Raw genomic sequence first — 13,156 nt, forward strand, 5'->3', positions numbered from 1 at the left:
ATTGTGGTTCCTCTTCCATCCTGCAGCACATGGTAGAGAGGAGAAGTGTCAGAAGAGTATTCTATCCAAGTTGCAAGCACACAGGCAGGGGTAATAAAGTGCGCGGAAAGAGTCGGAGGGCGAACACGGAGGCAGTGACATAACCTTGGGAGGGACAGAGAGTAGTTTATTTTGATGTGTGTGAGGCTGAGCATCAGCTGGGCCAGTGTTGGTGGGTAAAGCGGCTTGGAATGAGCGGATGAAGGAATTGAAAAAAGACTGAACCAAGAGTACCCTCTGACTTCAGTTGAGGTGAAAGGATATGAATTATAATGAAGGATAGCCTAAAAACAGAACTGGAGATAAACCCAACTGTGTTAATGGTATACAATCAATCAATCAATCATATCATTTGTAAAGCGCACTACTCACCCTTGAGGGTCTCAAGGTGCTGAGGTGGGGAATGCTGCTACTGCTCGAAAAGCCAGGTCTTGAGGAGTTTTCTGAAGGTCAGCAGGTCTTGGGTCTGCCGTAGGTGGATGGGGAGGGTGTTCCAGGTCTTGGCGGCGAGGTGGGAGAACGATCTGCCGCCGGAGGTCGCTCTTCGGAAGCGGGGGACTGTAGCAAGGGCAAAGTCGGCGGAGCGGAGCTGGCGGGTGGGGGTGTAGAAGCTGAGTTATCCGTTGAGGTATATTGGTCCGCTGTAGTGGAGTGCCTTGTGTGCGTGGGTGAGGAGCTTAAAGGTTATCTTCTTGTTGACCGAGAGCCAGTGCAGGTCTCTCAGGTGGGGTGTGATGTGGCTGCGGCGAGGGATGTTGAGGATCAGGCTTTCAGAGGCGTTCTGGATGCGTTGGAGCCACCTCAGGAGTTTGGCCGAGGCTCCTGCTTAGAGGGCGTTTCCGTAGTCCAACCTGCTGCTGACGAGGGCATGGGTGACCGTTTATCGTTTCAGTGGGGATCCACTTGTAGATCCTGCAGAGCATGCGGAGGGTGTTGAAGCAGGAGGAGGAGATGGCATTGACCTGTTTAGTCATGGAGAGGGTGGAGTCGAGGATGACCCCATGGTTGCGTGCGTGGTCGGTGGGTTTTGGAGTGGTTCCCAGTGCGGTCAGCCACCAGGAGACGTCCCAGGCCGAAGGGGTGGATCAGAGGAAGAGGACCTCCGTCTTGTCCGAGTTCAGCTTCAGTTGGCTGTTCATCATTCATTCAGCGACGGCCTTCATTTCTTCGTGAAGATTGGTTTTGGCGGTGTGGGGATCCTTGGTGAGGGAGAAGATCAGCTGGGTGTTATCAGTGTAGGAGTTTATGTTGCGGTCATGCCGACAGGCGACGTGGGCGAGCGGTGACATGTAGATGTTAAACAGAGTTGGGCTGAGGGATGAGCTCTGGGGTACGCCGCAGATGATCTTGGTGGCTTCGGAGCGGAAGGGGGGAAGGCGGGCGCTCTGTGTTCTGCCAGAGAGGAAAGAGGTGGTCCAGTCCAGGGCCTTCTCTTGGATCCTGGCGTTGTGGAGGCATGTTTGTAGTGTGTGGTGGCAGACCGTGTCGAAGGCGGCTGACAGGTCCAGGAGGATGAGGGCCGCTGTTTCTCCGTTGTCCAGCAGGGACTTGATGTCATCGGTGGTGGCGATGAGGGCAGTCTCAGTGCTGTGGTTGCTGCGGAACCCGGACTGGGAAGGGTCCAGGATGTTGTACTCCTCAAGGTAGCGGGTCAATTGTTCGTTGACGGTCTTCTCGATGACCTTTGCCGGGAAAGGGAGCAGGGAGATGGGCCGTAAGTTCTTGAGGTCCTATGGGTCTGTCTTGGGGTTCTTGAGTAAGGCGTTGATCTTGGCGTGCTTCCATCTCTCCAGGAAGGCTGCTGTCTCAAAGGATGTGTTGATGACTTTCCGGAGATGGGGTGCGATAGCTGTGCTTGATTTGTTGAAGATGTGGTGTGGGCATGGGTCTGACGGAGATCTGGATTGGATGGTGTTCATGATCTTGATGGTGTCGTCTTGTTGATGTTGGTCCAGGAGAGCAGGTGGTTGGTGCGGATAGTGGTTTTGGGGGCGGAGGTCTCGGTGGTTGTCGGGTGGTCGTGGCGTTGAAGCTGTTGTGGATTTTTTGCAATCTTGCGGTGGAAGAAGGTGGCCAGCGAGTCGCACAGGTCTTGCGAGGGTGGGATTTTGTTGGTGTTGGAGCGGAGGTTAGAGAGTTCCTTCACGATGTTGAATAGCTCTTTGCTGGTGTGCTCGTTATTGTCTAGGCGGTGTTTGAAGGAGGCCCTTATGGTGGATCTGGTGAGGTGATGGTGTCTGTGGGTGGCGTTCTTGTGGGCTGCGTGGCTGTCCGGTGTTCGTTCACGGAGCCAGATCTTCTCCAGCTTTCGTCAGGTTTGCTTGGAGGCCAGGAAGTCTTCAGTGAACCAGCTGTGACTGTTGGAGGTTTTCTTGATCGGGCGAGGGTGTTGGCGCAGTTGCTGATCTACTGTCTGAGGTTGCGGGTGGCGGTAGCGGGGTCGGTGGGGTCAGCGAGTGGGCTCTGGGCGAGGGTGGTGGTTAACTGGTCTTCGGTGACTTTGCTCCAGCAGCGGCAAGGCATCTGTTAGGTGTGGTTGTGCGTGGTGGGTTTCTTGAAGGTGAAGTGGGTGCAGCGATGGTCGGTCCAGTGGAGTTTGGTGGTGTGGTTGAAGGAGATGTGGGGGCTTGCTGAGAAGATGGGGTCAAGCGTGTGACCGGCGGAGTGGGTGGGTGTTGTGAGGAGTTGTCTGAGTCCGAGGTTGGCTAGGTTGTCGATCAGGGTGGTGAAGTTGGTGTTGTTGTTGTTCTCGAGGTGGAAGTTCAGGTCCCCGAGGAGGATGTAGTCTGAGAAGGAGAAGGCGGGTGAGCTGACGAAGTCGGCGATAGAGGCGCTGAACTGTGGTCAGGGTCCGGGGGGTCTGTAGATGAGGGTTCCTCTGAGAGTAGTTTAGGGGTCGGTGTGGATCTGGAAGTGCAGGTGTTCAGCGGTGCTGAGGGTGTCGTCGTGTTGGTCGAGACTCTGAGAGTGTTCCTGTGGATGATGGCGATTCCTCCTCCTGCTCCGTTGGTGCGGTCCCTGTGGGTGATCTTGTAGACTTCCAGGACAGCTATGGCTATGTTGGATGCCGAGGGGGGGTTCAGTCAGGTCTCCGCCAGGAAGGCGACATCTGGGGAGGTTGAGTCGAGTAGGTCCCAGAATTCAACAGTGTGTTTGCGAGTGGAGCTGGTGTTGAGAAGGATGCATCTGAGGTGGTTGGGTTCTTTCCTGGTCGGCAGCATGGTGGGGCGGATGCTTATGAAGCTGCAGTTCCGGCAGGTGACAGCTCCATGAGTGCGCTTCGGGCAGCAAGGAAGCAGGTGTGTGATTGTCTGGTGTTGAGTTTGTGGAGAGTTCTGGCATCGTAGCGGTGTCGAGCGCCGTGGTGTTTGCGGGGTCCTGGGGTCCTGGTGCTGGGCGCAGTCCAGGCGCGGACGGGCGCAGACGGGTTTGCCTTAGGCACGGCCTCCATATGAGAGAATGTGGGAGGGAGGAGCAGCTGGGAGTCGGGAGGGGGTGGCAAATGGGATAGCAGGGGGGCAGGCCCACAGGGATGCAGCGGCGGGAAAAACGGGCGGGCAGCTGGAGAACTGGGCACAGGAAGGAAAAACAAGTTTAGGCATGAAAACAAGTACAGTCACAGAGGAATAAAAACAAGTCTGGGCAAGAAAGCAAGTACAGGCACAGGGGAAAAATATAAGATTAGGCAAGAACAATGCAGGCAGAGCCTTGCAACAGCGTGAGGAGCGACCTGCCTGCGAGGACTAGAGTGAAGTTAAAAACATACATGACGAGGAGGAAAACATTACTAAAAAGACCAAGAGTGATTCACAGAATAATGGGATTTAGCCACTACTGATTGTGATTGGATTGCCTTATTTGCTGAGCGCTAAGGAGTTTTGCCTTTTTTGGTATAACCTTCTTTCTCAGGTAATCCCTTCCCAGAATGTCTGCACTGTGCTGCATATCCTGTACCTCAGAAAAGCTCCCACTGCCACGCCTTAAAATACATATTTAGTTTGAATTGCACACCTTTGTAGTGTGAGAAATTAAGGAGAATCAGAACTGTGGTACCAGGGGTCAAAACATGGTACATTCCAACCATTCGACACAAACAGTAGCTTAGGGGGTGGAAAAGAACAACACAACAAAGACCCCTGATCTATCAACTGGATGAACTGCTATAAGAGTCCACCATACATTGTGTAAGTCACACAGTTTTGTGTGGCAGGACAGTGGATCAATGTATCTCGTCTGTCATGAGGTGACTTCAATCACTTGCTTTTCTTAAAAACCTGATGTGTGTGCTGACTCTCGCTGTATGTCCCACCCTCTAGTGTTTAGGGAACCCACTAAGAAGGGGGAATAGAGTGACAAAAGTTTGGAAAAAATGTTAGAAAAAGGAGTGAGAAAAGTTGGCAGTGCCTCACGGGAGTAACACCATGAGAGTTTACAGACTGGTTCTCGCCTGCATCCTCAGGTTCTCATCAAACCAAAATACATGTATGGTGGACGCTTATAGCAGTTCATACAGTTGGTAGAACAGGTCTTTTTTTGTGTTGAACATTCCAACCATTGCCTGTGTTATTTCTGTTCATGAACTGCCCCCGAGGGACATGCACATCAGCAATTTGTTCTCCGGAACAAACCGGGTAGTAGTAGTAATAGACAAAATGGCGGACAAAGTGGAAAAAAATGTCAAGTGAGTTTCTGAAATAATTCAGGGTTCATTCCACTCCAGTCTCTGCCTCCCAGTTGTGGGACATGCAAGATAATGGGATGAAGGGTGCTGAACCTCTCCTGCCTATCCCCACCACACCCGATCACTTGTTGGAGTCCTCAAGGGGCAGGGGTCCTTAGCACGGCTTCGATCCGTCAGTGCCCGTTACTTATGCATCTTGATCTTTGCGTTATGTGCCTGAGTGCCTCCACTTTCTCTCCTCCCGCAGGAATATCATCACCATTGCTGTGTTCTACGCGCTCCCTGTGATCCAATTAGTCATTACTTACCAGACGGTAAGTACCCTATGCCTGAGCCATCTGGTGCCTACAGTTCAACCTCTTGTGCAGTAGCATGTTTGGGTTTTATGTGGAAAGTGCACATACTGGAGCTCTGGCTATACAACATACATGTTTCAAGCAGACAGGCTATGATCCTGTTTGACATTGATGTCACTGCTCTTTTTGATTTCAGGGGTCGTCTAAGAGGCATCTGCATCAAATGCAGCTCCTTCTGTTGTCAAAGAAAGGCAGTGGGAGTCTGAAATAGATTTGTGACAATAGAAAACCTCGGGTTAAATCCCATCTAGATCATTTGATTCAAAATAGAGTGATACTGGGCAAATCAAAAATCGAAAAGTAATTAAATTGCAAATGTGAGATGTAATTCATTGTAACATATGAATGTACTATGGGCCCGATTCACAGAACTAATTTAAGACAAAATCCTAAACTTACTACTTTTGGTATTCACAGAAGTTAGGATTTTGTCTTAAAACAGACTTAAGCTGGTATTCTGTCTTAAGTCTGTCTTAAGTCTGTCTTAAGACAAAATCCTAACTTCTGTGAATACCAGAAGTAGTAAGTTTAGGGTTTTGTCTTAAGTTAGTTCTGTGAATCAGCCCCTAGCTAAGTTTGTGCTTTATAAACACCCATACATACATTTAATCCAATTATGTATTGACAAATGTGCCCTGAAAGCATGCCACTTTCCACTAATATTTATTTGCAGAGAACCCCAAACATTCTTTTTACATCAGTATGAGAAAAGGCCCCTTTTTGTGTGGTCACCCCCCCCCCCCCCCTTTAGGCTGAATTTTATTGCTGTTTCTAAGACTCTGCACACTGGGGCACTGCTGCCCAGTGCCCAGTATATGTACTCTGACCTCTAAACAATGTAAACATTGACTCATTCCTGGTTAGCTTATCAAGGTCTCATAGTGTTTGGTGCAAAAATACACCCAGGGCATGGAAAGGTAAATAACACCTGTGGACTGCAGGACGCGCTGTGCCATCCACCAGTGTGACATGGAAAGCATGACTTCAACACTGCCTTTGAAGCCTGGCTGCTGCAGGTTAAACCTGCAGTCTGACCTGTCAAAATAACAACTTTTGACAGTCAAAAACCTCCCTTTTCAATTTTAATAGGTCACATGGTAGAGTACATGGCATTTAAAAGTGGAAACATGTCGAACTTTGATGTCCCTTCAGTAACAATGAACCAAACACTATTTTCACCGTGTGAAGGTCACTGTGAAGCTGATAAACAAGGAAAGTCCATTTTTTCTCCGAAACTATACCCCAGAATTGCTGACAGCAAGTCACTTTGAAATGTATTCCTGTGGAAAATGATTGGACACATTGGGGTCATTTCTGTACAGTGGAGAATGGAAATAAGCAATGGACTGGCCGTCTTGGTGTAAGCGACAGGAAGCCGGTGGCGGCCCAGAACCGACGGTGAAGATGCAGACGGTCAGGGGCGCCTGGGGGCGCCCAGACTGTGAAGAAAGAGGCGGTTTGGAAAGGTGAAGATGTCACTGAGAGGGGACACCAGCCAAGGATGGAGCCTTTGGTTCTGGCCTGCTCTCAGAGAGGAAGTTCAGAGCTTGTTAATCATCAGCTAATAGAGAGTAGGGCCAGTGCACTTCAATGATGATGATTTGATGATGTTGGCTGGTCCATTCCATTTTGGATGACTTTGTGTGGGATCACTGATACTTTTTGTTTCGAGACCAGAAAGCGGTGCCTCAGATCCATCATCCTCCATGACCGTCTGTCCACCTGAAAAGTTAATGTCGGTGGGTTCCTGCACCAGTTTCATGGATCTAAATGTTATATGAGGGCAGGCGCGCAACACCCATTGGGCTCACCGGGCTTCAGCCCCCCTCCCCCCCCCCGTCGCCTCCTCTGCCCGGGCTAAGATTACACGCACTGAAATGGTGCAAGAAGGCTGCGCATCCGATCCGAGAAAGTGATTTTTTAAATGCTTTCTGAGAGGCCCAGCAGCCCGAGCCAGACAGCGAGCCTCTGAACAGTTTCAGCGTGTGAACCCCCCTGCCCTGACCTCTTGTTTTCCTTTACAGTGGCGCAGAGGTGAAATGCTTGCCTGAAGGCAGGGATTTCACCTAAGCACTTGATGGGTTGTGAGCATGGGGTGTGAAGATGTGCACAGCAGGGGGAAGGCATGGCCAGTTAAGGTGATCCTTTTCCTTTGTAAAGGAATTTCTGCTGGCATCTTAGCCCAGGGTGTGCTGTCTGTGCACTTGTATAGATGTGTATTCCATACAAGTGCACAGACAGCAAACCCTATGACGCCAGCAGGAATTAATTTACAAAGGAAAAGCTTCACCTGCACTGGCCATCCCTTTCCCCCTGCTGTCTGTGCATTTGACCCACATTGATCTACACAGTGAGACCTTCGGGAGGGGCTGGATGCCAGGACACAGTGCTGCTGATCAGCCAGACTACACAGTATAGTATCAGAAGAGCAGGCAGCAGTTTTTTGTGTAAGTTCCAGTAACTTTAATGCATTTTTCAGCACAGCATTACCTACTGCCTGCATATCTAGGTTACTGTGAATGTTGTTCTTGACTTACATACATAGAAACGTCAAAGAGGACAGTCCCCTCCAAATATGCAAATGTAGTGTAAGTTTGTAGTGTTCATTTTTTTTGGGGTGCTAGTGGGTAATTTTAGAGTTCAGGGTGGGTGTGGGTTTTAGGGGGCCAGTGAGTAATTTTATGGTTCAGGGTGGGTTACGGGTTGGGGTGCCAGGGGGTAATTTTAGGGTTCTGAGCGGGTATGTGTTTTGGTGTGCCTGGGGTAATTTTAGGGTTCAGGGCAGGTGTGAGTTTTGGGGTGTCAGGGGGCAATTTTAGGGTTCAGGGTGGGTATGGGTTATGGGGTGCCAGTGGGGAATTTATGGCTCAGGGAGGGTGTGGGTTATGGGTTGCTGGGGGCCATTTATGGTTCAGCATGGGTATGGGGTTTCGGGTGCCAGGGGTAATTGTAAGGTTCAGGGTGGGTGTGGGTTTTGAGGTGCCATGGGATTAATTTTAGGGTTCAGCGTGGGTATTTGTTTTATAGTGCCAGGGGTAATTTTAGGGTTTAGGGCAGGTGTGGGTTTGGGATGTCAGGGGGCTATTTTAGGGTTCATGGTGGGTATGGGTTATGGGGTGCCAGATGGGAATTTATGGTTCAGCATGGGTATGGGTTTTGGGGTGCCTGGGGTAATTTTAAGGTTCAGGGTGGTTTTGGATTTTGGGGGGCAAGGGGGACTTTATGGTTCAGCATGGGTATGGTTTCTGGGGTGCCAGGGGTAATTTAAGGTTCCGGGCGGGTATGGGTTTTGGGGCTCCAGGGGGGTGATTTTAGGGTTCAGGGTGGTATTGGGGTGCCAGGGGGTAATTTTAGGGTGTGGGGTGGGTATGGGTTTTGGGGTGCCGGGGAGGGATAAATTTAGGGATAGGATGGGTATGGGTTTTGGGGTGCCAGGGGTAATTACAGATTTCAGGGCGGGTATGGGTTTTACGGTGTGAGGGGGTTAATTTTAGGGTTCAGCGTGGGTATGTGTTTTGGTGTGCCAGGGGTAATTTTAAGATTCAGGGTGAGTATGGGTTTTGGGGGGCAATGCATCAAACTAACAAAAATGTGTGCTTTAATTGTTGTCCAGTTTCAAATGCAGAATTCACCACATTTTTTCTCAGCTTGACCTGAACATTAACCGATCCTGATTATCTGCCATTTTAGCTCCGCCCCATTGATTTACATTAGCCTTCCTCTGCCATGTTAGCCCCCCCCCGAAATTAAGGCCTAGTTGCGCCCCTGTATGAGAGTCTCAGCGTTCATCCCTTGAGGCTTATAGAAAGAGTTCTTCTGAGGTGGATGAGCATGGAACCTGACATTTCCAGCATGGCAGATGGGGGGAAACTGTATGTTGACAAGTGAGTGTATATTAATCTTATCAAGACTTTGGGTTTTTTAGGAAGTGTGGCAGCCCCCAATAAATACATTCTTGGCCTGAGAGTTGGGTCTGGGGAGATGAGTCGGGTTTCCTATGCCTTTGTTGGTCAAACCTGCCGAAATTTAACAGGAAAAATCATACAGTATTTACTGTTTCAAGTGGATTTGGCTGTGTTAAACACCAAAATGTGCCTGGTATTCCCCCATAAACTCGTACGAGGCACTATTTATCACACCTGATAAATGCCATGCCCCGCGGTATCGTTATTTTACACATGCTCTAAATAGCACCTACACCTGTAATCAGGGTCTTAGAATCTTAACTCTACCCTCTTGTTCTCCTACAGGTTGTGAATGTCACAGGCAACCAGGATATCTGTTATTTCAACTTCCTGTGCGCCCATCCCCTGGGGGTCCTGAGGTGAGTCATGTTGCACACTCTGGGGTACATTTCCTTCTGATCAGTATCAGCTCTGCCTGTCTGTCTGTCTGTCTGTCTATCAAACATTATCAACTGTCAGCGGTGCTAGTGGATGGTGAGGAGGTCAAAGGGAGCAAACAGGCATGCCGTGGAGTTGATGGTTGACTAACGTGGTCCATGGTTCTGGCCACTTTCTCCTCCCTCAGTGATCCATCCCCTTATAAGGCTTTAGGTTACAAAACTCTTTACTGACTAGCAGTATCCTTATAAAGGGGGTACATTATCTTTCCCACGTAGAGGTGGTATTCTCCCTGTAGGTGTTTCTTTGCACTATTTTTTGTCTAAATATTTGTGTATTGTTGTGTTGTGAACACCTAATGGATGATATGAACATGCGTTCAGGATGACCTCTAACCTGGATACGCTTCTTCTTGTGTACAGCGCCTTCAACAACATTCTGAGCAACCTGGGCCACATCATGCTGGGCTTCCTCTTCCTGCTGATCGTGCTGCGTCGAGACATCCTCCACCGACGCTCCTTGGAAGCCAAAGACAGCTATGAGATGGTACGCTGCAGATGTGGTTGGGTTGGGAGAGTGGTGTGGGCTTCGTAAGAGCGGGAGGTGGGCAGTTCAATTCCCCGCCTCAGCGAGTCTTGGGCTCAAAATTCCACGGAACTGATAATTCTCGCCTCGGTGCCTATTCCAATCATGGGTCCCACTCTGCAACTCTGGGCAATAGCTTGCTTAATCTCCACAACGGCCCCCACAACGCTAAGGATGCCTGGCCTCCACCTTGGGGGTGCCCAGGAGTGGACGCCTCACAGGGAAAGCCAGGACGGGTTCCACAGCGGTATTCGTACAAGCGCCTTGAGACCCTTGCAGGTGAGTAGTGCGCTATACAAGTATCAATTCTACTTCTGGATTAGGAGGGGCTTATTTAGAACTCACAGGTAATACTGCAGAGCCAGATACAAACACACCCCACATGCAGCCAACCTAACTTCGATGAGCAAGATGTGGCTGCGGCGGCAGGTGTGTGCTTCTGACGCCCCGGTGGTTGCTGACCAGCCTCCCAAAGTGTAGATGAATCCCTCAGTCTCCAGTGCTGTCTTAACCCCTGAGTCTAGTTTCTCCACTAAGTTTGATTTGCCTTATTCCATCACACTAGTTTATGCAACAAATATACCGTACACTATGTGAGAAAAAATGTCCTCATCCCTCCACCTGCCAACATATCTTGCTTTGAAACTGCTCGAGGCATCACTTCAAACACAGGTTCATTCTGTGCAACGCTAACATGTTCCTTTTTGTGTTGCCTTAGAAGATCATCAAAAGGCAGGGCTTACTGTAGGTAATAGGAAGCCTGATGTATGATTCCCATTCGCAGACCAGGCATCTGAACATTTGACACCGATTGGTTTGTGAACATGGATGCAATATGTAATGTGACCTATGTAAAAGGCAAAATGGCAAATTTCCGTTCTCACATGGTCACAACATCACCTGCCCAATGAACATGCAAATGGGGCGATGAGGGTCTGTAAGGGGCAGCAGACGTCTATCCCAGCATTTGCACCCCCAATCAGAAAACAGTGGGGCATATTATCAAGGGGGTTTATCTCCGCTTTTTTGGCTTTAGAAGCCAAGAAAGCGGAGATAAAATTATCTCCCTATTACCTAGCTGTCGCTAACACCAGTTAGCGACAGCTAGTAGGAGATAGCGACCATCTTGGGCCCCGCTTTGCATGTCAGTGATATTTATCGCTAATGCCATGCAAAGTGGGCGTGCCAAGATGTTAGCGACTGGAAACAGTCGCTAACATCGCTGTCTCCTATTACCAACTTTGGGAGATATTCGCGCTAAGCGTGAATCTCTCCAAAAGCTAACACCTGCCCTGAGCAGTTCTTAGCCATGTTATCCAATGGTAGGTGGATAACATGGCTAAGAGCATTAGCTCGGTAATGCATGAATATCACTGACTTTTCAGCGATATTCATGCATTTCGGCCGATTTTTATCGCTTAGGAGATATACCTTGATAATAGTAGGGTTCCTAAGCGATAAAAATCGCCACAGTTCGGCGATAAAAATATCACCGCTAAACCAACATAGCGATAATTATCGCTAGTTGTTGGTAATATGCCCCAGTATTTTATAAAGCAGCCTGTGCACATTAGAAGGACATATTCTGCTTTAAAAAATAGTTTCCTGTTTTGGAGATCTGTCTATGGAATATTAGAATAGCTGTGTGTGTTGGGTGCAAGACAGGCACAGAAGAGATATACATTGTAAGAAAGGTTAGAGGACAACTGCCCTACAAGCCTACTGGAATATTCCCTGGTGGCTGTCCTCAGTTACACTGAACCTGCTGTTTGCATCAGTTGTAGTGTAATTAAAGACACTCATAGATTTTGAAGCACCAAAATGGTGGAAGTTGACATCGTTTGCCCTTTGACCCCAATGACATCGCAAGAAGTACCAGCAAGACCTTTTACTCTGGTGACTTCACTGGAAGTCGCCTAATGTAGCACTCAGAAGTAGAAACAGTGCTTTCAAGAGTGCCGTTGTTGCCACCTAGACTGCTCTGGCAGACTCGTGCTTGAAAGCACCTCTAGGGCTATTGTGTGAGGGTCACAGTGCATCAGGCCTAGGGGCGGTGGCAGGACTGCGGAGGTCAGTGTAAGACAAACGTGGGCTTCTTCCTTGTGTTCCAAACGAATGCCGTACATTTCAGGAAAGTTGCATAGACAAGCCTAATGAACCTCCCTTTCCAAGATGGCGGCCAGTCTGTCTATAGGAGTCTATCTCAGGGTCCCAATCCAAGATGAAGTAGAGTCTTTTACTGTGATGTCAATTCATTTTGAACCATATATAAGAAGGCATTTCCAAGCGATGGACGGAGGGCATCAGAAGTCTTCCCTTACTTTTCAGCATGTTCTTCACCTCATTGCTACTATTTTTGTCCCTGATTTTTACTTCTAGTAGCTGAAACATCTACTGGGTTTTAATTCTGGATCCTCTTGACCAGGTCTTTTCTCTTCCCTGATGTCAGGGAGAGTTTGGTGCCTTTGAATCCCTTCAATATTAATCTTCATATTCAATCAAGAGCTCCAAGATTGTCAAGAAGTTTTTTTTTACTCTTTTTGTTTTTTGCCCCCCTCACAGGGACCCCCCTCAAGCAGACACTTGACACAGTTCCTGTGCACTCTACTGCGCAGCGTAGCACCAAGTAACACTTTTCGTTGGCCATCAAGAGAGGGTCTGAACAGTCCTTGATAACGTGACATCATGGAAGTCAATACTAATCCCATGACCTTCCTTTCTTTTTCCGTTTCCGTGGTGGTCTCTCTTGGTTACTTTGTTGCAGTATTTTCCTGTCTGTTAATTTTTACTGTCTCTCTCGTTCACCCTTTTTAAAAATGATTTGCTCTTTCTCACCCCCTCATTTTGTTAGCTCTTTCTTTATTTCTGTCTTTTCTCTAATTATTTTCTACCCCATACTTCTAGTATGTTCATTATTTTTTTTATTTACTATTACATTCTTTTTCATTTTATATCTCATTTTCTTTCTCTTTCTAGTTCTCCCTTCCAATTCCTTCTTTTCTTCCCTTCTTTTTCATTCCCTTTCTGAGTTTTATCTCTAACTTTCTTTTCTCCTTCTTCTCTCCCTTTTATTCTTTCCCTTCCATCTCCTTCAATCCAGCTCTCTGTTTTCGTACCAAAAGCTTCCCTTTGTTTCCTCTATCTCTTTTAGT

General features: G+C 48.5%; 1 protein-coding gene across 1 annotated transcript in view; it reads left to right on the forward strand.

Moving 5' to 3' along the window:
* Nucleotides 1-13,156, forward strand: part of SIDT1 (SID1 transmembrane family member 1) — a 440,759-nt gene that overhangs the window by 363,505 nt on the left and 64,098 nt on the right. Inside the window, exons 14-16 of the mRNA XM_086935576.1 lie at nt 4,968-5,034; nt 9,327-9,400; nt 9,842-9,965. Coding sequence (XP_086791702.1) covers nt 4,968-5,034; nt 9,327-9,400; nt 9,842-9,965 — 265 coding nt within the window. The remainder of the gene's footprint in view (nt 1-4,967; nt 5,035-9,326; nt 9,401-9,841; nt 9,966-13,156) is intronic.

This window comes from Lissotriton vulgaris, chromosome 8, assembly GCF_964263255.1.
Source record: "Lissotriton vulgaris chromosome 8, aLisVul1.2, whole genome shotgun sequence".
Classification (NCBI taxonomy): Eukaryota; Metazoa; Chordata; class Amphibia; order Caudata; family Salamandridae; genus Lissotriton; species Lissotriton vulgaris.